This window comes from Danio rerio, chromosome 6, assembly GCF_049306965.1.
Source record: "Danio rerio strain Tuebingen ecotype United States chromosome 6, GRCz12tu, whole genome shotgun sequence".
NCBI lineage: Eukaryota > Metazoa > Chordata > Actinopteri > Cypriniformes > Danionidae > Danio > Danio rerio.
Genome location: NC_133181.1, coordinates 3,697,501 through 3,725,124, shown reverse-complemented (window position 1 = coordinate 3,725,124; position 27,624 = coordinate 3,697,501). Strand labels below are relative to the sequence as shown.

Below are 27,624 nucleotides of genomic sequence, written 5' to 3'. Positions count from 1 at the left end.
GTGTCAAATGTTAATATTGGTTTAATTATACAGAGACTTTAGTTACATTTCTTCCAAATAAAATATATACAGTTGGAAGTCCCCCCTGTATTATTGGACTGCTTGTTTATTTTTTCCTAGTTTCTGTTTAACGGAAAGATTTTTTCAACACATTTCTAAACATAATACTTTAAATAACTCATCTCTAATAACGGATTTATTTTATCTTTGCCATGATGACAGTAAATATTATTTAACTAGATATTTTTCAAGACACTTCTATACAGCTTAAAGTGACATTTAAAGGCTTGACAAGGTTAATAAGGTTATAGGCAGGTAGTATAATTAGGCAAGTTATTGTATAACAGTGTTTTTTTCTGTAGATTATCAAGAAAAAAATATAGCTTAAAGGGGCTAATAAATTTGTCCCTAAAATGGTGTTTAAAAAGTTAAAAATTGTTTTTATTCTAGTCAAAATAAAACAAAAAATACTTTTTTCCAGAGGAAAAAATATTATGAGACATACTGTGAAAATTTCCTTGCTCTGTTAAACATCATTTTGAAAAAAAAAAAAATATATATATATATATATATATATATATATATATATATATATATATATATATATATATATATATATATATATATATATATATAAAATGAAAAACATTCTGACTTCAACTGTATATTAGGGCTGCACGATATTGAAAAAAAATGACATTGCAATATTTTGTATTGCTGTGATTTATATTGTGATATGAATATAATTTCACAATATGACTTAAGTAACTGCTTGGGAAGAATTCACAATTTTACATTATTGGGATGATTTTGTAGCATAAAATATCCCCAAAAAATGTAATAAAAAAAAAAATGAACAGTGCTTTATGGTTTTTGGAGGAACATTACAATACTGAGGTAAAGAAATGATCAAACATAAAATAACACTGTATGGAGTTCATTTGAAAATCATTAAACACACTTTGTTAAATCTGGCAACTTTATAATTTCTTAGTACCAAATAGTTTAAATTAGCTTTAAATCTTACAGTCACGGGCCTTAAAAACACATCTGAGTATAAAAAGATTCCCACTAATAGATAATAGTAGAAATTCACAATGACTCAACAATTCATGTGTGCTGAACTGTGATTTTTAGTTAATTATAATCCTGCGATGTGACTATTGTGGATGTTCAAATTGCGATATCGATGCTAAAGTGATATATTGTGCTGCCCTAATATATATATATAGTCATCCATCAAAAGTTTGTGATCAGTTTTTTTAAAGAAAATTATTCTGTTCATCAAGGCTTTAAATAATTGTAAAAAATGGTAAATTGTTAAATATTTATTAAAATTTTAAATAACTGCTTTCTTGTTGTATGTAGTTTCAAATGAAATTATTACTCCAGTCATTAATGCTTTTATTACTCTTGACTCAAACCGTTTGAGGAAACCGATTGCTACAGACTATTTGCGATTAAAAAACTAATCTATATTAGTACTGTGAACTTACTCCATTGAATTTAAAGTACCAAGGTATTTAATTAACTCATTACCTTTAACACTGAGTTCAAAACTCTTTTCAAATGAGTAGAATTAACTTTCAGTCAATTTTGAGTTTTGAGAACTACATTCATTGCTAAACAAAATAGTTGACTAAAAATCAAGATTTTCCCACAAATCAATAATAGTTTATCATTTAAGTAATACATAATTTAAAAACGATTTTTCTAATGAAAAATGTCTGAAAAAAAGGCACTTTTAATCTTTATTTTGACCAGATGTCCTTTTAAGAGATTATTTTTATTCAGAGGAATGTCATTAGTACTGCAGAACAGCACAAAACTATGTATTTATCTCTAAACTGTAAATCAAGATAAATTGAACATTTCCTAGTCAGCTCTTAATTTTCTATGTTCAAATGCATTAATGCAATTTATTAAAACAATACACATTACTTAGCTTAATTCAATTTTGTTCATTTTTTCAATGCAATGTAAGGCATACAATCAATAATTAATGATAAATGTAAACAAACGAAATAATACTGTCTCAGCAAAACTGAAACATTTAATTAAAAACATCTATTAACCAGCTGAAAAATCCAGCTTAAACCAGCCTTGGCTGGTTGGCTGGCTTTAGCTGGTCAACCAGGCTGGTTTTAGAGGGGTTTTGGGCCACTTCAAGGCTGGTTTCCAGCCATTTCCAGCCTGGTTTTAGCTGGTCAGGCTGAGAGATGACCAGCTAAAACCAGCTTGACCAGCCTAGCCAGGCTAGGAGCGCAGCCAAAACCAGCTATGTCCAGCTTAAACCAGGATGGTCAAGCTGGTCTTAGATGATTTTAGCAGGTCACTTTCCAACCTGACCAGCTTAAGACCAGGCTGGAAATGGCTGGAAACCAGCCTGGAAGTGGCCAAAACCCCTCTAAAACCAGCCTGATTGACCAGTTAAAACCAGCCAATCATCATAGGCCGGTTTAAGCTGGATTTTTCAGCAGGAAAAATAATATTTACATTTTAAACATGAATACTAAACATTTTTACCTTGTGGTTACATCATTAAATTAAACATTTTCAAGCAAATACTATACAAGTTTATAAAAACTACAGTCAAGCCTAATTTTATTCATACCCCTGTCAAATTCTGAGTGACACTTTTTCTTCAAATGTAAATCAAAGCTGAGAAACATTTGTCTTTTTTCACAACGATTCCTCTCATGCATCGTCTTATCTTTTGGGAGAAGCCTGTGTCATTTAGGTCAGCAATAAAAATTGGGTGGCTGAATAAAAGTAACTTTAAGTCAGAATCTGTCAGTGGTATGAATAATTTCAGGCTTGACTGTATATAAAACCAAAACAAAGAGTAAATATGCAACAGCAAAAATGAGAGTTAGTGACTGAATAAGGCAATAGTGTTACAATGCTTCTTCATTCTCACGTCACACTCTCAGAAATAAAGGTACAGGAGCTGTCTCTGGGGCAGTGCCTTTTCAAAAGATACATATTTGTACCCAAAGAGCCCACAATGGTACCTGAAATGTGCGTATCAGTACCTAAAAGTACCTTGAGGTACACATATGTACCTTTTGAAAAGGTACTGCCCCAGAGACAGCTCCTGTACCTTTATTTCTGTGAGTGCACATCACAATATCTGACTTCATACGCTGCAGTTCTGACCCTTAAAAGTGTGTGAGGCGACAGATGGAAGAGGGATTGCTGATAGGAGACCTATCACAATTCATCCAGAAAATCCAGTCACATCTGCGTCGATTAAACCGGACACCAGTACAAGCAAGACAGTTAAAAATGGGCTGTTGTCTAACCCCTGCGCTCTCTTCAGACACACACAGCTTGAATCTAAATAGATTTAGTGAAATCTTGTTACACAGACCTTTTTAACCCCTCTAGCACTGGAGCGCCACTAATGCGTTCACTCAGACAAAGCTCTTCCTAATTGAATCTCACTGATTTGAATAATCAATCTTGTTTGAACCTGTGCTGCTAATGCCTGAGTCTTTGGCCGGTTCAGCTCTCAGTGTTGGTGTTTTGAGTCTCGGGTCAGGTCCGACTCAGGTGCCGGGTCTCCTAATTACTTATCTGAAGGATGCTTTTATACAAAGTGACTTATTGTTCGCTTGTATCGAGTTCAGTCCCTATGGAGTAACCTGGGGTTGAGTGTCCTGCTCAATGCGTAGTCAAGATGCATGCGAGCACTTCTTGGTTTGCGCCCGGTCAGAAATAAAGCACACCATGGAAGAAGATGGAAAAGAATCATCTGAAAACTATTTAGCTATTTTTATCTTTTAGTTTTTACTCTCTCTCTCCAGGTCCTCCGGTTTCCCTCCAAACACATGCGCTATAGCTAAATTGTATTATTTAAATTGGCCCTAGTGTGTAAGTGTGTGCGTGTGTAATTGAGAGTGTATGGGGGTTTCCCCGTACTGGGTTGTGGCTGGAAGGGCATCCGCTGCATAAAACATGTCTGAATAGTTGGTGGTTCATTCCGCTGTGGCGACCCCTGATAAATAAGGGACTAAGCCAAAGGAAAATTAATGAATGAATTATTTCTAATGATTTCTTCATTCATTTTCTTTTCGGCTTAGTCCCTTTATTAATCCGGGGTCACCACAGCGGAATGAACCGCCAACTTATCCAGCATATTTTTACGCAGCAGATGTCCTTCCAGCTCTGGGAAAGATTTCTAATCAACCACCCCAAAAACAACCTGGACACTAAAGAATAACACCATGCTTTTTTTGTGAAAGACTGCATGAGCTTCAAACCTCAAAAGCTTAAACACTCTATAGCTATTTAAATCTTCCATTTTCTTAATGTCTTAGGGTTAGTTTACTCTAAAATGAATTTTACTCACTATTTACTCTCCTTCAAGTGGTTCCAAACCTTTATTACTTTAATTTTTCTGTTGAACCTAAGTGATTTTTTTGAAGCTGGAAACCTGTAACCATTGACATTCACAATAAGAAAAACAAATACAACAGCAGTCAATGGTTACAAGTTTACAACTTTCTTCTAAAGTTCCTATTTTGTGTACAGAAAAAAAAAACAAGAACCTCAAACTGGTTTTAAACAATTCAATAGTGAGTAATTGATTGATCATTTTTGGGTAAACTATCCCTTTAAGCCAAAATTAATGTATTAAGTTTGTTTTCTTTAATATTTAATAAAGTGAAGTACAAATCGTACAGTAGTCTACCTATAAAATCATTTGTATATATGTAGCATACATTTTTGTAAAAAATAAATAAATAAATAATAATAAAATAATAATAATATTTCAATATATTGTGGCTTATCTAATACTTTAGACTATGTACTGTCACCTCATTAAATAAGCATATAGCACAGTATTTAAAGATTTAAATCTGTTTTTACTGGTACACAAGTGAAGTACAAAGCTTCCTATAGCCTACATATAAAATCAGATGTATACTGAATAAAATATGTAGTATATATTTAGGTAATAATAATAATAATAATAATAATAATAATAATAATAATAATAATGAACTAAAATGTGGTGTATCTGACACTTTATAAGTCTATGTAACCTCTCTAAATTTGCATGTAGCACAGTATTTGAAGATCTGATTTTAATGTTTAGCAGAAACACATTTATCTGGACTCATGTAAATAGAACTGTTTTCACAAATCAGCTGTTCGTTCAGAGAAAATGCCAACCCAGGCTCATTATTGATATGTACCCCTGTATACATTTCTGGAGTGCTGGAAATACATCCCAGGAGGTACTTTTCTTTGCAGTTTTTGGTTTCCTGAATCCTCCTGAGGCCGTATTTTCAGATCTTAAATTTCTCTAGCAATGTCATTCGTGCCTGTTTTTTTGCGCAATCCACCAGAGGGCGCTGTCGACTGACAGACTGATCTTCTTATTTACTTGTTTATTTTATTGTTTGTCTTTTGTTTTTCCTGCTTTCTGCAATAGACTCAAACCCCGTCATCACGGTCAATTCCATTCTGCATCCCAAGTCACCAATGTACGAGCTACTGGGCAAACTGGTAACAGTGGGAAAACCGTATACATGGAGGTAATCGTTTAGCTCAGTGGTCACCAAACTTGTTCCTGAAGGGCCGGTGTCCTGAAGATTTTACTTCCAACCCTAATCAAACACACCTGAACAAGCTAATCAAGGTCCCACTAGGTATACTTGAAACATCCAGGCAGGTGTGTTGAGGCAAGCTGGAGCTAAACCCTGCAGGGACACCGGCCCTCCAGGACCGAGATTGGTGACCCCTGGTTTAGCTGGTAGAGCAAAAAGAAACAGAAACTGGCAGCGGCGTCATACCATCCTGTAGCGTTCGTTTTAAAGATGAAACGCAGCCATACATAGCTCTGGATGTATAATTCGCAATCTCCAGAAATATATATGGGGTACATATCCACAATGAGCCTGTGTTGGAAAACGCATGAAGCGTCCAGGTGTAAACATACAATGTAAAAAAAAATCTGTTAATTAATTTACAAATGTTGTGATTTACAAGTGTTTTCTGTTTATTTATTGCATTATGGGAGCTTGATCTCTGCTCTGTCCACTTTTAAGGAAGAAAATGCAACTCTGCAGTTTAACAAAGTGACTTTTATTGACATTTTAATAGTTTAATGTAAAATCCAGAAGAATAAATAATAATATAGAGAGAAATAAGTGTGTAAAATAACAGAAGATGTATTGGAGGTTTATTACAAGGTTTTTTGCAGCATAATATACAACACCAAGCCAGCCAACATTTCACGAGTTTATACGGATATGACTTGGAATAGTGCACGCAAATCTGAACGCCTTGAAAAAGTTGTAGCGCTACCGGTAGTTGTCAACAAACTCTTCCGCTTTAAAGCTCCGCCTATGCTGGTTGATTGACACCTCATTTGCATTTGATTTATCATTTGCGATGTCAGTTTGAGCATTTGATTCACCATTTGCAGAGTCATTTACGGATTTGATTCACCATTTGCAGAGTTGTTTGAGCATTTGATTCACCATTTGCAGAGTCATTTACGGATTTGATTCACCATTTGCAGAGTTGTTTGAGCATTTGATTCACCATTTGCAGAGTCGTTTACGGATTTGATTCACCATTTGCAGAGTTGTTTGAGCATTTGATTCACCATGTGCGATGTCGGTTTAAGGATTTGATTTATAGTTTGAGCATTTGATTCACCATTTGTAGAGTCGTTTACGGATTTGATTCACCATTTGCAGAGTTGTTTGAGCATTTGATTCACCATTTGCAGAGTCGTTTACGGATTTGATTCACCATTTGCAGAGTTGTTTGAGCATTTGATTCACCATTTGCAGAGTCGTTTATGGATTTGATTCACCATTTGCAGAGTTGTTTGAGCATTTGATTTACCATTTGCAGAGTTGTTTGAGCATTTGATTCACCATTTGCAGAGTCGTTTACGGATTTGATTCACCATTTGCAGAGTTGTTTGAGCATTTGATTCACCATTTGCAGAGTCGTTTACGAATTTGATTCACCATTTGCAGAGTTGTTTGAGCATTTGATTCACCATTTGCAGAGTTGTTTGAGCATTTGATTCACCATTTGCAGAGTTGTTTGAGCATTTGATTCACCATTTGCGATGTCGGTTTAAGGATTTGATTTATAGTTTGAGCATTTGATTCACCTTTTGCAGAGTCGTTTAAGGATTTGATTCACCATTTGCAGAGTTGTTTGAGCATTTGATTTATCATTTGATCTTTTAAGCATTTGAATTTTCATTTTAATTTTGTTAGGAAAATACTTCCATACAACATATCACTTTAAACTATTAAAAATGTCAATAAAAGTCACTTTTGTGAATTTTTTAAGGTTAAAAGTTGTTGAAAGAAAGATCAAAGTCTCATAATGCATTTCAAAAAGCACAAATAAACAACAAAAACATAAAATTACACTAAAAAAATCACAAAATACAGAAAAAACAGGTGGTTTTTTTTACATTTACAGTTATCTATCATAACTTAATCTCAAGCCGACTCTAAATGAGCTCAACAGCAGCTCTGCATCCGTCAGAAGACAAAGCATCTCTGTAAGTCCTGCCATGCTGAAAGCGCGCGCCAAAAGTTGCAGCATATTTGCTCTCATAAATAAAACATGGTGATTTCGTCCTCTGCGCTTATTTCTTCAAGACTACATCCTACGCAAGTCTGCATAGAGACTCGAAAGGAAAGGCGTGAGGTGGGGGGAAAACACAAATCTATTGAGCAGATCATGCGAGCTGGTGCAGCTGCTGGTGGAAGGACTTCACACTGAGAAGAGAAAGAGGCCAGGAGAGACAGAGATTAAAATAGTGAGAAAACCGGTGTGTTGAGCAGAAAAAAAACATGCTAAAGGCTTTTCTCACCCCTGCATGAGCGCGCAGGGATACGTCAGTGTGAAGAGCACTGGGGAACAGAGGGCAAATTCAGGACAATTTGCCATATTCCCAATCTACAGGCCTTCAATGATGCTCATTTAAAGGTCCGGCTTAGTCTTTTATTTATCAGGGCTCGCCACAGCAGAATGAATTGCCAACTATTTCAGCATATGTATGCCCTTCCAGCTGCAACCCAGTATTAGGAAGCACCCATACCTTCTCACATTTACACACACTCATAGACTGCGGCCAATTTAGTTCATTCAATTCACCTGTACCGCATGTCTTACGACTTGTGGGGAAACCGGAGCACCTGGAGGAAACCGACGCCAACACGGGGAGAACATGCAAACTCAACCCAGGCTTATTCTGAAAACGTAGTCCCGTGGACATTTCTGGAGAACGCGAAATACGTCCCGGGAGGTGCGTATTTGTGCAGTTTTTGTTTTTGCTGTGTGCGCTTTTTGGCATCTCGAACGTCTCACGCTGTTCTCGCGGGCAATCGGCCGACCCACCCTCCTCCCCCTCCCCGAACCCAATCGGTTTTAACGATTGACCCGCCCGCCCGCTTGCTTCCCTAAACCCAAGTAACGATTTACAAAAGCCGTCCAGAAAAAGAAAAGCCCTGGTCTGATTTTGACCAAGTTATTTGGATTTCACCACGTTATTCCCCTGTTATGAACTCGTTCACTTTATTTTTTGGATTCTGTTTTTGTCTAACCTGATTTCTGGAATGGCTCTTCCCCGGACTCGAACGCGGTCATTGCGGTCAGCTCCTCTCCACGTCTCAGCTCAGCCGACGTACATGACGAGCTAACTGGACAAACTGGTTGTGGCGGGAAAGCCCTCCACGTGGATGTAAGCGACCAGTCGGTGAGCACGAAGAGGAACGGCGTCACATCGCCCCGTAGGGTTCGCTTAAAAAAAAATTAAATGAAGCCATTTGTACCTCCGGTTACGTAAATTGCGCTCTCCTAAAACATCCGTGAAACTACGTTTTCAGTATGAGCTTGGGTTGTGCAAACTCCATACAGAAATGCCAACTGGTCCAGCAGGGACTTGATCCAGCGACCTTCTTGCTATGAGGAAACAGTACTAACCACTGACCCACCGTGAAAGTATTTATTTGAAACAGAAATCATTTGCATTACTAAATGTTTTTACTGACAATTAATAAAATTAATTTAAATATAAAATGTATCTTATTAAAAAAATTTTTAGGGCCAAACTATCACAGTTTATTCGACTATTATCAATTCAAGAGCAACATGCAGCGTGCGCAGTTAAACCTTGCTGGAAAAACAAACGCTGCATCATTAACCAGATCAACCTTCCAGAAGAACGGTAAATATTTTTCTTAAGACGCACAGCTATAATTGCCTTTAAGGTGAGTCCTAGTTTAGAAATGGTAGCGGTGGGTAAATGATTAATGCTGCTGGTATTACTGCCACCATAAAGATCAGCACTGGTAATAAGTGAGCAGACTTTGGTGTTCTTATTGTTTTTATTGGCCTCAGGGTTCAGGGACTACATGACGTAAGGCCTGAGATTCTCGTACTGCACAAACACACTGGTATCAATTCTGAAGTAAGGCTGGAGCAAACACGGCTATTTGATTTTGCAAAAAAACAAAATGCTTTGCTGAAATCTTCCCCCAGAGACTCCAGGAGCAAATACGTCAGTAATGACAGCAACAATTTCCTCAGTAAAAAAAAAAAAAAAAAAATCAAGCAGCAGGTCTCATATCTTTGTACTTATTAATTTGCCCTTTAAAAGGCAGATAAATGTGACGTGAAGCATGTCGTGTTCATTAAGGCCTGCATGGCTCCCTCGAGACAAACAAGATCGATGTGAAACTGAGAGATCCTCCCTCGTATGTTATTACACAGACAACATGATGGTGATTGCATCCACCCTCTTCCTCAAATCCATTATTTCCTCACCTTGTTTTGCCATATTTTGTTTGTAGCACACACCAGAACACCAGAATGTGACCCTGGACCACAAAACCAATAACAAGTGTCCCTTTTTGGACATTGACATTGATGCATAATCTGAATGTTTTAGCTGTCTAAATCATACCACAATTTGCAACCCGGGCTCATTGTTGAAACGTAGCCCCGCGGACGTTTCTGCGGACCGCGAGATACGTCCCGGGAGGTACGTATTCGAGCGGTTTTTGTTTTCGCGGATCTGCGAGAGGCCGCTGTGCGTGCTTTTTCGTGTCTCGGGCGCCTCTCGGGAGTGCGCGCCATTCGCGCCCGTGCCGTTCCCGCGCGAAAAGCCGCCGACTCGGCCACCCTCCTCTTCCTCCTCCTCCTCTTCCTTCCCTAAACCCAAGCGACGGTTTGCAAAAGCCGTCCAGAAAAAAAAAGCAAAAGCCCTTGTCTTCGATTTCGACCGCGTTTTCGGATCCCGCTGCGTTCTCGCACTTATTTTTAGGATTCTGTTTTTCGTCTTACCTGATTTCCGGAATCGCTGTTCCCCGGACTCGATCCCGGTTGTCGTCCCCGCTGCCGGCTCCTCCTCCTCCTCTGGGGCCTCCGCTTCGCCGTCGTAACACTGTGAGCTAAGCGGACAAACTGTTTGCATCGGGAAAGCCCTCCACTCGGAGGCGAGTCGTTGGCCGGCGAGCGCGAAGAGGAGGAGCGGAGCGGCGCCACACCGCCCCGCATCGTTCAATTGAAAAAAACTAAACGCATCTGTACGTACCTCTGGCCACATAAATCGCGGTCTTGAGAAACGTCCGCGGGGGTACGTTTCCAGAATGAGCTTGGGTAGACAACCCCTTAGCGGGGATATCATGTCATAAACATGATTGACATAAAGCCATTATAAATATGTAATAAATTTAAAAACAACATCAATAATATATATATATATATATATATATATATATATATATATATATATATATATATATATATATATATATATATATTACCTCAACTAGAGAGGTACAAGCTAAATTCATCATTAAAATGTCATTAAATAATAATGACTCTCAATTAAATAATAATGACACACTTTTAATAAGACATTTTAACAAGAAATAAAGTTTCTTAAACTAAAAATGTAATCAGGAAAAAAAATTATATTGACCATTATAATGCCGCAATTATGACAATTATGTTTATGACAGATTTATGACGAGTTATGTTGTCTTGGTAATTTCAAGTTGTCATGACAAAGATGAAGACTAGTTGTGATGTATGTGTTTATGTCAAGTTGTCCCAACAAACAATGTCATAGTTGCATTTAAAATGACATAACTGAGCAAATGACACTTAATAACAGTTGTCATAAGCATGCATTAAATCTCATTCACATTCGAGTCATATCATGATTATAAAGGTTATATGACCGTCTTATAAACACCCCTTGAAGTTAAATCAAGGGTGTCTTGAAGGGCCGGTGTCCTGCTGAGTTAACTCCAACTTGCGTCAACACACCTGTCTAGAAGATTCTAGGACAGAGGTGGGCAAACTACGGCCCACGGGCCATATGCGGCCAACTGAACTTTGGTTCAGAATTAGTAAATTAATTATGCAATTACATGTGAACACCATATGATGGCAGTATTGCATGCGGTACAGTTAGCGCAACCAGTAGACTCAGAACACACTCTCGGATATTAAAATGCACTCGACCGTTAATGACGGAAAAAATGTGTCAGGCTGATCACACCTAATGCGCTTTATGCATTTAGAGGTGCGTCTTTTGAATGGTTCACTAACGTCCGCGAGGGTTTTGAGCGCTGCTTATGCGTCTTGCGCACCTATCGTTTTAACCGCATGCGGCACCTCGCGTTTTTGCCATAGCAGACTCTAGACTTTGACACCCCTGCAAAGAGAGGGGACCAGGCTCATTGTTCACATTAACACACTCATAATAACATGACTTGGAATAACAAAGACTAAGATTCTTCTTCCGTTTTATCTCATAGTTTTATGATTGATATGAGCTTATTTATAAAAGCTCAAATGAGATTGTTGTACATTTGACTTAAATTATACAATAATTGCTGGTTAAATGTGTTAATTTTTTTCATAGAATATATTTTCCATGCATACATCCACTTTAAAAAGTAATTTGATCAAAGATGTGTGGTTTCATCAAGTTTTATGATGATTGACCTGTATATTCTAAAAGCTTTGCTTATTAGGTTGTTGTAAATTTGACTGAATAGTGACTATGTGTAACCACGAGGGGTGCCACACACAACTGAGGTAAGATCCAAATGCAGGTTTAATCGTAGTCAGGCAAGCAATGGTCAATACGGGTGCAAACGGGTATGTACAGGCAGTCCAGAATCGTAGTCAGTAAACAGGCAAGAGGTCAGAAGGTAGGTGGCAAACAAGGGTGCAAGGATAATCTAGGCTAAGGTAAAAACACGGGAAAACAAGACAAGGAAAACGCGTTATAAAGTCATCAACAGAAAAACAAGACTTGGCAAACTGAAAGGGTAAGTGTGTGGCTTAAATGGTGAATGCAATGAGTCTCTGACAATCCTCAGGTGGTACGAATGTAATCAGTCTAGATGAGTAAGCATGTGTGAGTGTGACTGGAGTGCTTGTATGAATATGTAGTCCATCAAAGGCGGAAGTGTAGTCCATATTTGTTGTGAGAGAGATCCAGTGATCAATGGAGTACGATCGCTGGTTATTGTGACACTTTGTTAATATAAGATTTTTTTCTATCAGACAATATTATTTCTATTCTCCACTATAACAATTATTACATTATTATTATTATTATTATTATTATTATTATTATTATTATTATTATTATTATTATATTTATAAGGGATTATTTTATTATTTTATGATGCTTATGTAAATATAAATAGCAGTGCAAATTAATTTCACTTGTAAATTTGACTTAATAATATTAAAAAAAAATCTGTTTTGTGTTAATGTGACATGTTTCTGTCCGATATTTCATCTTCCATGCATACTGCCACTATAAATAAAAGTTATTTTTTAAAGAATTTGACATGTGGCCCTTCACTTGGTTTGCAAAACCTGATGTGGCCCTCGGGTCTAAAAATTTGCCCACCACTGTTCTAGGATATCAAGTAAGAGCTTGATTGGCTAGTTCAGGTGTGTTTGATTAGGGTTGGAGCTAAACTCTCCAGTACACTCGCCCTTCAGGAGCAAGTTTAGACACCCCTCGGTTAAGCGGCACCATATTTCTGACTATTGCCAAAAAATATTCCCATACAACATATGATTTGTAGCCCAGGGTCACAAATGTGTTTAAAAGAAAATAACACTAGATTTCTATTTGTTTCTTAGAGACTGTGCTGCAAAATGACTGACACCTTCTGTAAACAGCAGGATATTTGTAATCCTACGCTCGTCGTTTTTAAGATCATAGACGCACAGTTGCTTAGACTCTCGATAACACCCACAGAAAATAGCTGTATGTATTTTAATTAATGCGGGATACTCACTGTCTGCGTGGATTGGCACCGCCAGGCAGAGCAGCAGCAGTAGGGACGTGGCACCGTGGCGAGCGGAGCCCTGTCGGGTTTGTGGCACCATGATTTGAAGATGGCACTCACCGCAGGGGTTCCCGAAACTCCTGCTGGATGACTACACACTCACGCTACCATTTAGTGAGACCTGTCGGAAACACAAAGAAAAGTGATATCAAACACTGCCCGTGAAAGCAATTCAAATCCTCAAAGCGTGACATCACCGCATTCCAAAACATGACCTCATTATTAGCATGCCAAGATTGCGTCACACTCCGCATGATCATTCCACTAATTAGAGAATGACACCAGAAAGCGTCATGGCAGTGTATGCAATCTTTAAATCTTCAAACATTACATCATCACAGTACATTGCATCATTATTAGAACTCTAAGAGCAAAAGTATTTCATTTGAAGTCAAAAATATAATTATTTACCAAAAATCTTGAGACACAGAAGAAGAAATATGTCGATTGAAAAATTAATATTTGAGAGTTCAGTATGAGCAATGACACTAGGGCTGGGTGATATGGCTTATAACTTGATTACTTTTTCCCCACACAACTTAAAAATTGCACGCACTGTAAAAAAAAAATCCTGCTTACCTTAAATTTTTAAGCTGAATCAAATTAACCTCATGAGTAGGGCCAGACGGGATCTGAGGACATTTTTTGCTATTTCTGCGGAGAATTTTGGTAAAAATCTGCGGATTTCTGCGGAACTATTTTGGGAGTATGCAGCGAGTATCATAACTAAAACCTTAATATATGAAATAAAAAGTAATAAATTACTGAATAAAAACTGAATAAATTCAGATTTAAACATTTACTCAAGTAAATAAACAGAATTATTGATGTTCTAAAAATCGGCCGAAATCTGCGGAAAATCTGCGGAATTCTGCGCACGTAGATTCCGTGTGGGCCTACTTATGAGTCCATTGAACCAATATTAAGTTAAACTTACTTAAAACCGCTTGCATAACTTATAAAATTAAGTTAGAACATGATTAACTTAGTTTAATGAGTAACAATGACCTAAAAACATATGCTCTCAGGACTAACTGATCATATAATTTTTTACGGTGGAGTTGACGATATTAACTTATATCTTCATTATAACTTATATCTTAATTATATAACTATAGGATATAAACAATTCTGTCATTCAAAGATCAAATTGATTTATTTAAAATTGTATATTCTACTTTAATATTTAATTCTAATGACGATGATGATGATAATAATAATAATAATAATAATAATAATATCAATTGAACCATTTTATTAAATTATAGTCAAAGTAAATGCATAATGACTGTTAAAAAGGGAACTTGTTGTAAAATGATGTATTTCCCTATAACTTTGCTCTGTTTATTTAAACATGAACATACATTCAGATGTTTAATCATTTTTATTTTGCCCTACACCAGTTAATAAAAATTACTCATGCTAGTGGGTTACATTTTTTCCCCCGCCATTAAGAGCCACCATTTCCCGAATAAATGCATGCATATGTGTATTTACATATACAGTTGAAGTCAGAATTATTAGCCCCCCTTTGAATTTTTATTTTTTTATTTTTTTTATTAGTTTCTGAATGATGTTTAACAGAACAAGGAATTTTTCACAGTATGTCTGATTTTTTTTATTCTTCTAGAAAAATTCTTATTTGTTTTAATTCGACTAAAATAAAAGCACTTTTTAATTTTTTTAAACACCATTTTGAACATTTTAAAACATTTTAAGGTCAAAATTATTAGCCCCTTTAAGCGAATTTTTTTCGATAGTCTACAGAACAAACCATCGTTATACAATAACTTGCTAAATTAGCCGTAACTGCCATATGGCTTTTAAAAAATTAAAAACAGCTTCTACTCCAGCCAAAATAAAACAAATAAGACTTTCTTCGGAAGAAAAAATATTATCAGATATACTGTGAAAATTTCCTTTCTCCGTTAAACATAATTTGGCAAATAATTAAAAAAGAAAAAAAACATTTGAAAAGCGGGTTAATAAATCTGACTTCAACAGTATATATATATATATATATATTTCAGTGTATGATGTCAAAACAAACATTTATTTGGCAATTAATTTTTATCCAGCACTATGACAGCATCAAAGACTGCCATACAGCATAGACTACTACACCAGCATGCAAACATACACTATACACCAAGTCATTGTCACAGTAGCCTGCAGAGCTATTCCTTTAACACTGACATCACACCCACAGTAAATGATGTCAGCGTGTTAATTTAATAAAGTGCGTTTAAACAGAAGTAAATGAGCTCCAGCCACAATGACTCCCATGAGAGCATTTCAGACACCTCTGGCCTTTGGATGACACACACACACACATGTCGTGCCAGGTTCAGCGTCCAGGGGGTTTGTGTATGCTAATAGCCTGCGTGCTAAGGGCTCTCGTGTGCCTTTCCAATGAAGCCACCTCATCTCACTCACAATTAAGATGATGCATTCATTTATTAACCAGAAGCGCTCATCATGTAATTGGCCGGACCCGGGCTAATTAATCATGCTCACACAAAAGCAGACATCTGCTATCCAGCACACCCCCTCTGCCACAGAGAAAATAATCATGGAAAACGGCACCGAGAGAGAGACGCCCATAGACCAGCACTAATTACACCAACACCACAGCAGGAAAGTTTGGGGCCGCTGGCGCTCGGAAAACAGCTTCAACTAGGGCTGCATGATATTTATGCCATATTTAGTTTTTCTTTAGTAAAATACATCATTTGACTAAATTTATACGACAGATTTATGATAAGTTTTGTTGTCTTGGTAATGTCAAGTTGTAATGACAAAGACAAACACAGGTTTTGATGTAGGACTGCACAATATATCGTTTCGGCATCGATATCACAATGTGCGAACCTCCAATAGTCTCATCGCAGGATTTCAAGCAATTTCAAGTAAATTTAAACCATTTGGGCACAAGAAATTAAACAGTTTCATGGTGGCACTTTAACAAAGATTAAATGTGTTTAAATATTTATACAATTAAGACTATTATGGTGGTATTTATATTTGAGTATTATTAAATTTAAAATTATTGAGACCTTTTTCTGAGAACTTTTCTAAGAATTGAACTAAGGGTTAAGAAGTTATGAGAAAATTTGCCATGTTATATCAGACCACTAGGGGGCGGTGCGCCAAAAAAATGCCTGTAACCTTAGACGATGGTTGTGAATATGTCAATGCGTTACGGAGATATTGCCTCGTCTATTTTCACAACTTGCATGTTAAATTTGTTTGCAAGTTAATCAAAATGGTTCATCTTATCAACTTGAATTCCATATCTTTTTGTCAGTATGGTTTGTAAATCATGGGTTTTGCAAAAAAAATTTTACGACAGAAAATTAGGATTAATTAAGACGGTGACATTTACGTTTCAGTATAATTGAATATAAAATTATTGAGAGTATTTATGAGAATTTTTTAATGAGACTTGAACAATGGGTTGAGAATTTATGAGCAAAAAAATAGTCATTTCGTATATATCCGAACCACTAGGTGTGGTTTATTATCTTTATTAAGTTTAATATAAATATGTTAATGCATTACAAAGAAATTTCCTCAAGTAAAATTTCGTATCTTCTACGTTAAATCAGTTCGAAATCAGTTTTTTTTTTCTTCTGGAAAAGTCTTATTTGTTTTCATTCGACTTTTTTGATAGTCTACAGAACAAACCATCGTTTTACAATAACTTGCCTAATTACCCTAACCTGCTATATGGCTTTTAAAAAATTAAAAACTGCTTCTATTCCAGCCAAAATAAAACAAATAAGACTTTCTTTGGAAGAAAAAATATTATCAGATATACTGTGAAAATTTCCTTTCTCCGTTAAACATCATTCGGCAAATAATTAAAAAAGAAAAAACATTTGAAAAGCGGGTTAATAAATCTGACTTCAACTGTATATATATTTCAGTGTATTATGTCAAAACAATCATTTATTTGGCATTTATTTTTTACCCAACATTATGACAGCATCAAAGACTGATTAATTAAGACGGTGGTATTTACGTTTCAGTATAATTGAATATAAAATTATTGAGAGTATTTATGAGAATTTTTTTAATGAGACTTGAACAATGGGTTGAGAATTTATGAGCAAAAAAAAGTCATTTCGTATATATCCGAACCACTAGGGTTGGTTTATTATGTTAAGTAAGTTTAGTATAAATATGTTAATGCATTACGAAGATATTTCCTCAAGTACAATTTCGCATCTTCTACGTTAAATTAGTTAGAAATGTAATCAAAAATGGTTGGTCTAATCAACTTTAATTCAAAAACTTTTGGTCAGCATGGTCTGTAGATCATGGGATTTAATTTTGGTGAAAATCGGACAAACGGACTAGAACAAGAACGTTAAAATAGGTTTTGCAAAAAAATCTAAATGTCGAAAAAACTTACGATGGAAAATTAAGACTATTATAGTGGTATTTACGTTTGAGTATAATTGAATATAAAACTATTGAGAGTATTCAAGAATTGAACAAATGGTTGAGAAGTTATAAGCAAAAAAAAAAAAAAAAGTACTTTGTTATATCTCTGGACCACTAGGGGGCAGTGCGAGAGATCTGCAGAGTGAACAGCAACATCAACAGTCTGAGGTATCAAGACATTTGTGCTGCTCATTACATTACAAACCACAGGAGGGACAATTCTCCAGCAGGATAGCGCTCCTTCTCATACTACAGCCTCCACATCAAAGCTCCTGAAAGCAAAGAAGGTCAAGCTGCTCCAGGATTGGCCAGCCCATTCACAAGACATGAACATTATCAAGCACAACTTGAAGATGAATCCAAAGAATCTTGATGAGCTCTGGGAGTCCTGCAGGAACGCTTTCTTTGCCATTCCAGATGACTTTATTAATAAGTAATCTGAGTCATGTCAGAGATGTATGGATGCAGTCCTCCAAGCTCACGATGGAGTCAGACACAATATTCATTCTGTCTCCACTGCAGCAGGACTTTATATTCTATACTGGACATTATTTCTGTTCAGTGACAAGACTCATGTCTAAGCAAAGTCAGATCTTACTGTCCTAATTAAATAACTAATAATCAAGCCATGATCAGAGTTTATTTTGGACGAATAAGCATAATCTAGAGGCCTTTGCCTTTCATATAAGCCACTTCTGATACCAAGTGATCAACTAGAAGTCAACTTATTATTTGTTCTTCATAAAACTTGAATAGACCACAGGACTTTTGTCAGGTAGTGTATTGGCTCTTCCCGTTGAATCACTGAATGCCTCCTCAATTGTAAGTCACTTTAGACAAAAGCGTCTGCTAAATGTCTACATGTAAATGTAACCCTCAAACGGTCTTAGCGTGTGATCGGTGTATTTCCACATTCCTGCAGCCTGAGCCGACGGAAACATCTCCCTGTCTCCAAACGTGCCATTTCTCCCTCTTATTATGGAAATCATGAGTCTGGAACAGAAGCGCTGAGCTGACAGACTTACCAACACCGCATTAAACTGCGCATTTAGAGATGCACACACACACAAACAGCGAGTCTCTCTGCTTCAGCACACACTGTAATTACAGCAGGCCCTGCTCCCCACCGTCCAAAGAAAACACAGTCTCTGCTTTTGAGTGGATGCTACAATTGCTCCAGCCAAGCGTCTCCGGCGTGCCCGAGCTGCAGGTCTCTCCTGAACATTCCTGCAGGAAGAGCACGCTGGGAAAACAAAGCGCGGACTGAACGCAGCATGCATTTCTAAAGAGACTGCTCACGTCTGCTGAAAGACAAATGATACAAGCAGCCAGCGAGGCTCGCCATGATGACAAGCATGTTTAAATGAAGGGGCAAAGGTCAGGCCATTTCGCTCAGGAATCACTCCGCATGTGGACAGGACATGACTGCACAGGAAGCGCAGTATAGGGACGCAGTGATTCAAAAGCATGCCTGGCAAACTCAAGAGTAGACAGACATTTTCACTATGGTCAGAGTTGCGTTACTGTAATCGAATTACATTTTTGAGGAATGCAGTAATGTAACGAATTACACTTTACATTTGTGTAACTTGATTACAGCTACTAAAGTCAGTGTAATTGCGTTACTGACGTTACAAACATAGTTTCAAAAAAAGCTTCTTTTAAAAAGCCCATATTATACATGAAATAGGGTCATATCTTGGTTGTAAGGGTCTCCAACAACAGTCTAATATGCATGCAAGGTCAAAAAACACTTTTATTGTCTTATAATCTGCATTTATTTTTACCTAATTATTCCAGCGACTCCCGCATGAATCGTCCAGTGATTCATTTGTTCCCAAACCCCTCCTTAGCGCGAAGCTAATCTGCGCTGATTGGACCGATGACAGTCTGTCGCGATTGGTCGACTGCCTTCAGTCAGAGAGTGAAATGCCCAACAGCTAATCAGCAATATAAAAGTAATCACAGTTCATACACGCTCGATAGTGTAGGCGTGGACACACACACAAACACACACACACACCTCCGGACGACAATGCTCCCGCTTCCGCCCGCACCGCCAGGTTTTAGCCTGAACCCGACCGCTCCCGCTTATATTAAGAATTTGTTGTCCCGGTGCCTGACCCGCCCCGTTTTCTGCCCGCCACGCCCGATCCCGCTAAATAGCGGGGGAGAACAAAACCGAAAATCAACCAGCTAAACAGTCCAGACAGCTTGGCATAAACACACACACAGCACCAAGCACACACACACAGACAAAGCTCTCTCTCTCTCTCATACGCACGCGTGCACTAACACACACACAAGCACCAAGCAGACACACAGGCAAAACTTTCTCTCTCTCTCTCATTCGCATAGCAATATCCGCGATATTGCTAGACAGCCCGCTCCCGTCCCAAATTAAACCCGTTACCGACCGCTCCCGCGATTTATTCGGTAATTTATTCCCGCGCCGCAGTAATCTGGTCAGGACCTCTACCACGGAGCTCCGTTAACAAAGCAGCACGCGTCGCGTTTTTAACGTGACTTTGCACGCGATAAGAGAATATAGCCAGTTAACCTGATACAGTACACTCGGTTACAAGTAACAAATCACAACTAAATACATTTGCAAGCTAGAGTCAACGAGGCAACAACTTTAATCGCACGTACTTACACTTGAGAAATGGAGGAAGAAACCCATCCTGACGTCCATCAGTAAGTTACTCTTTACTGATCCTTCCTTTAACAAACGCCGATGAAGTATTCTTTGTAGCATGTAGTTTCCGGAAGTTTCCAGTAGTTTCCAACTGCTTGGTTATAATGCTGAGGTTTCATCTTTGGGTAGAGACTCGATAATATCCATCTGCAGTGTGACTTCAATCGACCGGCATGTTTGTGTGTGTGTGTCTGGGTTTCTGCGTCAGAGGGCGGGGCCTCAGGTTTGAAATCTCCCGGGTTTGCGCGTGCACGTGAATAACTTGGTTTCGTTCGTACGTCATGGCGAAACACCTAATGACTCGGTATCAAGGCGACTCGTTTGAAGCACTATGAGTCGACTCTTTTATAGATGAATCAACAGTTTTAAACACTGAACACTAACAGATTTAAGCCTTAGCTGGATACTTCACTTCACTTAGAGCTGTGTTACACACTACATGGAGGGGAACTTTCAAAAACCCATAATATGGGCTCTTTAAATCACGTTTTCTGCTGCAACGTCAGTTAAATTGCTGGAGAACAGAAGCTGAAACAGCTGCCGACAGGAGGGGTCGCTTCTTCAAGTGGAAATACAGACATTTCATTGATTTCATTAAGCGTAAAAACAAAAATGTTGCTGAGAAATTTAGTTTACAGAACTTTCGACTGCTTTTAACTCGACCAGCAAATTGTTCAGCACTAGAACAGAAGGCATTCCATGACAATACTCATCGTCTGAATGTGAAGAGAAGCGTAGAGGCTTATGGAGACTTTCACATGTTGCGTCTTTTGCGTGCACGTGCATATAGGGTATATGCCAAGCTAGTGCTGCTCCCATGCTGATACACTTCCGGTAACCTGTTATTGTGAACTTTTTTCCATTTTATATGGTTACTTATACAGCATTGATGTTGTAATGTCATTAAAATACATTCAGTTAAATAAACTTTAGCATTTATTTAGTTGCTCAAGCGTAAAACGAGACAAAAAGCTGTTTACTCGCAAGCGCCCGTCAGAATCGGCAGGCTAACGCAAAAGCTCCATTGAATTTACTGGGGTAAAAATAAATGCTCATATTATAAAGATATGGCAGGGGAAATGTAATTTAATGCTGTGCTTCTTATACAATCTGAGACCCACTTTAAATCGGATATCACTCAGCCAGTGGCGATCGCTGATTTTTAAAGAAAACAGACTTTAAACGCACCGGATTTTGCATTGACATTCAATTCGCCGGAAGCACTTAACCCAGGTTACTGGCAAATTAAAAGTCCTATTAGCATGCTTCGGCATATACCCCATTGGGTGTGCATATTGCGCATACTCGTATTTCCCAGGCGCACCCAGTTGAAACCGCGAGTCACGTGACAAGAACAGACCAATCAGCTTTATACTTTGGAATATACACATTTAAGTAGACTAATTACCTCATTCAAACACCCAAACACTGCAGTGCTTTAGCATACGATGGGTGTCAATGTTTACAGGTATCCAGTTTTCTTCATGTCTTCTTTTGTGAAAAAAAAAGACAAAAAGACATTCACTTGGAGAAAGTGAATGATGAGAACATTTTCAGTTTTGATAGAACTCTAAGGGCCCTATTATATACCCGGCGCATTTTATTAGTAGCAATACTATGCTAAATTATTGCAAATAAGTGTAAAATCTTAAATAATGATCTTATCAACAGATAAAAGCTTTTTAACACACACACACACACACACACACACACACACACACACACACACACACACACACACACACACACACACACACAAAGGATTTGCTTTCCAGGAAGGCAAAATTGTGCTGATTTTATTGTATAAAACAGACAAATTGCTGTAATTTGTCATTACTTATATAGTACATAAAATAACAGTCAATCTGTTAATTTACAGATATTGTTTGTAATTTTTACGAACTTTTGAATATAGTTTAATATAACAAAAAAAAAAAATACTGTATGAATAATACTGTAACTTCCCTGTATAAAAAATAAAAATGTCAGTAATTTGTCCTTAATGATAAAATACCTAAAATGAAAGTCAAACTGTTAATTTAAAGAGATTATTTGTCATTTTTGTGAGGGAGCCGTAGGTGAAGACATGGAGGCGGATTGAATCCAAAAGCTGGAGGCTTATTATACAAACAACTAGTATCAAACAATAGGCAGAATCGTGATCATGAACCAGGCAACGATAAGCAAACAAAGAGGCAGTCCAAAAAGGCAAACAAGGCAGAGTCCAAAATCCAAAAACAGCAGTCAAAAGAGCAGGCAAAAAAGTCATAAAACAATGGCAGAAATAGCAGTAGGAAAACCGCTTAGTAGGCAGTGAAACTGGCAATACTTCGCAATGAACACACATAAGCAGTGTGCTTATATATGGTAGCTACCAGGAAGTACCACAGAGGAAGTACCCAGTCAATATTCGGGAGAGAGCTCCCTCTGGTGGGCGGATGAATGGTAAGCTGCCATATTCGTTACAATTTTACTAAGTTTTGAATATAATTTGAAATGACAAAAAATTACTGTAAAAAATTTAGAGATATTTTCTGTAAAATTAGTTTTTTTTTTACAGTGTACCCAGTTCACCTGTACCGCATGTCTTTGGACTGTGAGGGGAATCCGGAGCACCCAGTGGAAACCCACGCGAATGCAGGGAGAACATGCAAACTCCACACAGAAACGCCAACTGAGCCGAGGATCGAACCAGCAGCCCAGCGACCTTCTTGCTGTGAGGCGACAGCACTACCTACTGCGCCACTGCTTCGCCCCCAATTAAGTAACAAAGGATTTGCTTTCCAGGAAGGCAAAGTTGTGCTGATTTCTTCTAGCACAAATGCAGCACGTCCATGCCAAAACTCCAGCCTCAGCATGGCATTGCTTTTTCTTTGCAGGAGTGTTTGATAGCACTTGCTTTATTACCTCTGGATTGATGGATAATCTATTATAATCCCAGAGGAGAAATTGGTTGCTCGACATTTCCTGTACCTTGACAGAAAACCCCTTCAACACGGGCCAGAGCAGCGGTAATATCTGAGATACACTTAGGAAAATCAATGCTCTTTGAATATTAATAAAGAGCTACACTTAAGTCCATCAGGCTGATGCACGTGCGCTTTCCAAAACAGCACTGCCGTTTAAAGGGCCCATTTCTTGCTGGGTATTCAATTAAGCCAAATGAAATCAGGCAAATGAGACAAGAGGGCAGCAGTTCTGAGAGCTCATCTGTTCTGCTGTTTATTTAATCATGTCAATATTGTTCCGAAGAGTGCCACTATTATCTATCCATGTCATTTTTAGCACTGAAAATGGAGGTTGATGCACAATTGTCAAGACTCTTGTGTTGCTTTGTATAATGCGGATTTGGCGTCTCAGGGCTGTGTGGAAATGAATTATTTCTATATTATGTAAACAAATGCAAGCTGTTTGAGATCAACATTGTAAATAAAGCTGGGTTCCACCCAATCCCTTCATCTCGTCTCAATGCAAATCAATTACGTAACATTCATTCATTCCTTCATTCATTTTCTTGTCGGCTTAGTCCCTTTATTAATCCAGGGTCGCCACAGTGGAATGAACCGCCAAGTTATCCAGCACATTTTTACGCAGCTACCCTTTCAGCTGCAACCCATCTCTGGAAAACATCCACAAACACTCACACACACACTTATACACTACGAACAATTCAGCCTACACTGTAAGAAAAAAAATCGTAAAAACAAAGTCTACGGCTACGGCTGCCAAACAAAACCATACAATTATGGTAAAATGTCTTTGTTGAAATAAAGTGGAAAAAATAATAAATCTACAAATATTTTCATTAAAGTGTTTACAGATAAACACTGTTATTTTACAGACTTTTCCTAGATTATTACAATCGAACACCATCAATAAAGTGACAGCACTAAAAGTTCAAGAGAAAACAAGGTTATTTCAAAGAATTTTCCCTAAATCATTACGATTAAACACCTTCAATAAAATGCCAAGACATGCTCATGGTCGTAATTTAACAGTTTTATTTTGGATCAAAATTTTTGGAAAAAACAGCAAACGAGATACAACTGATTAAAATTCTCACAACTTTAAAATTACAGTTGTTACATTTTATTGAATAGTGTTTATGTAAAACATGTAGAGGTTTAAGTTATATGGAATGATTCAGTTCCAAATCTTAAATGAAATGGAACTGAAACGGGAAGGGGACGCTGACAAATGAGTGCAGATCCAAAGGCAAGCAACAGTCAACACAGGGGCAAACAGATGTAACATTTTGCAGGGAATCCAGAGTCATGGTCAAATAACAGGCAAATGGTCAAACAAATGGTCAGCAAACCACGTGAACAATTGACAAAACAAGGCAAGAGAAGAGAAACGCGTCATAATGTTCACAGTAACATTATAACAAAACTAAGCAATTGGTCTATGCTGCTTTTAAAGTGCATGTAATCAGTTTATAATGATCCTCCGACTGTGTGTGTGTGTGTGTGCAATCAGCAGAATCCACAACAGGTGTATGTGAGTGCTCTTTAGTGTGTAACTTTATTGAACAGATTTGATCGTAATAATCTAGGAAATATCTGTAAAATAACAGTGTTTTTCTGTAAACATTTTAATGAAAATATCTGTAGATTTATTAGTTTTTGCAGTTTATTTCAACAAATAAATTTTACCGTAATTTCATGGTTTTTGTTTGGCAGCCGTAGCTGCCAGTCATTTGACCTTTTTTTTATGATTTTTTATTTTTTTTACAGAGCAAGTAATTACTATTTATTACTTTAATTTTACGTTATTTTAAATGTACTTAAAAATAAAAGTAATAAGTAGTGTAAATAATAAGGCAATTTTATTGTATAAAACAGACAAATTGCTGTAATTTGTCATTACTTATTTAGTACATAAAATAACAGTCAAGCCGTTAATTTACAGATATTGTTTGTAATTTTTTACGAACTTTTGAATATAATTTAAAATAACAGAAAAAATCCTGTATGAATAATACTGTAACTTCCCTGTATAAAAAATAAAAATGTCAGTAATTTGTCTTTAATGATAAAGTACCTAAAATGAAAGTCAAACTGTTAATTTAGAGAGATTATTTGTCATTTTACTAAGTTTTGAATATAATTTGAAATGACAAAAAATTACTGTAAAAAATTTAGAGATATTTTCTGTAAAATTAGTTTTTTTTTTACAGTGTACCCAGTTCACCTGTACCGCATGTCTTTGGACTGTGGGGGGAATCCGGAGCACCCAGTGGAAACCCACACGAATGCAGGGAGAACATGCAAACTCCACACAGAAACACCAACTGAGCCAAGGATCGAACCAGCGGCCCAGCGACCTTCTTGCTGTGAGGCGACAGCACTACCTACTGCGCCACTGCTTCGCCCCCAATTAAGTAACATAGTGGTTTTAACCTAAGTACTGTTTTTTTTTTTTGTAATCTGGCCATTCTTTTTGCTGTAGCTTTTTCAGTATTTGTTTTACAAATGTGTTTTGCCTTAACTCTGCCTTTGATCCAGATTAAATAATTCTAATCAACATCTGCTGGAAACCCTAGAAGTGCACCCTTGATGTCTAGTTAGGTGACTCACTAGGGTTTAGAACAGAGCCAGTGCTCCAGAATCAAAAGTGTTCCACTGTAGTGTGAGCTTTTGAAGAATCTCTTTGATGTGTGATGCTCCTTTTAAGAAAAGAGACAGCTCTTTGAGGAATTATTAAGTTCATAAATGTGTGTGGATGCATTTATGGCAGAAAAAAAAGATTCAACAACAAACTGTGTAAACATACACATAAAGTTCAATTAAAGTAAGACATTGGTAATTAAGCATTCTGATTTCATAAGGCATATATATATATATATATCTGTTAGAAGTTCAAAGTTGAATTAGCTTAAAATTGTAAAGCAAGTCGCTGCAGAACTTTTTAACTCAAGTTAAATTATCAAGTGCAGTACTTGGGTTAAAAGTTAAATCAACTAAAAAAAAAACAAAAAACTGTGCAGCAAGTTTTGAAGCCACACATACCAGAATAAAGCATACACTTTAAAAAATAAGTTGACTCAACTTAAAATTGTAAAACTATTTGCTGCAGAGTTTTTTTGAGTAAATTCAACTTAAATTATCAAGTGCAGTACTTAGGTTAAAACTGAATTGTTTTGTGTTGAATCAACTTAAAATCAACCTAAAATCGTAAAAACCATTATGTTAACTTAATTGATTTGCAATGCAAGTCCATACACTCTCACATTCACACACACACACACACACACACACACACACACACACACACACACACACACACACTACGACTAATTTTATCCAATTCACCTATCCGATTGTTAAGTGTGACGTCACGCAGAGCGGCTTCCGGGTCCAAGCGCTCTATTCAACTGAATGGGGAGACTCATGAAATGGTTATAATAAATGTTTACAAATCGATTTAATACTTTCGAAAATCACGATGGCAGTATATATGTCCATGCCTAATATCCGATGGCCAGAAAGTGATTAATTTTTTATAAATTGTAAAATTTTTGGTATTTGTTATGCAGTAAGTCCAGAGATTGTTGTGTACACTTTGACTTTATGTAAAATTAACTTTAATGTGTGACAGGAATAAAACGCGATCATAAACGAACGATTTCTCAACTCAACTGAATGGCAGCTTGCATTCGGAAACTGCCCGGAAACCACTTAACAAGCGGATAGTGCATGTCTTTGCATTGTTTGGGAAATCGGAGCAGCCGGAGGAAACCCACATCAACAGGGGGAGAACATGCAAATTCCACAGAGAAATGCCAACTAGTCCAGCCGGGCTCGAACCAGCAACCTTCTTGCTGTGAGGTGAAAGTGTAAACCACTGAGCCACCATACCGCCCATTAGTCACTAATATGAGCTATAGTTCCATGATCATTACAGTCAGTTTGCTAACAGCATTTCATAAGCAAACATCCTTCTTGTGTTGTGGTTATGTTGTGGGTCCAAGTCAGCAGTGTTTACAGAGAAGGAGCGAAAGAAAGAAAGAAAGAAAGAGAGGCAATGATATCTTCTTCCAGCAGACTCTGGGGGTGTAAAGGGGAAAGGATGAAATTGTCATCCAGCAGGAGGAGC

The 27,624-nt window shown here is 37.3% G+C and overlaps 1 protein-coding gene across 24 annotated transcripts in view; it reads right to left on the bottom strand.

Moving 5' to 3' along the window:
* Nucleotides 1-27,624, bottom strand: part of ptprfa (protein tyrosine phosphatase receptor type Fa) — a 527,055-nt gene that overhangs the window by 259,696 nt on the left and 239,735 nt on the right. For all 24 annotated transcript variants that reach the window (XM_073952512.1, XM_073952514.1, XM_073952519.1 and 21 more), the window contains 1 exon segment: nucleotides 13,329-13,500. In XM_073952512.1, coding sequence (XP_073808613.1) covers nucleotides 13,329-13,419 — 91 coding nt within the window. In that variant the 5' untranslated portion in view covers nucleotides 13,420-13,500.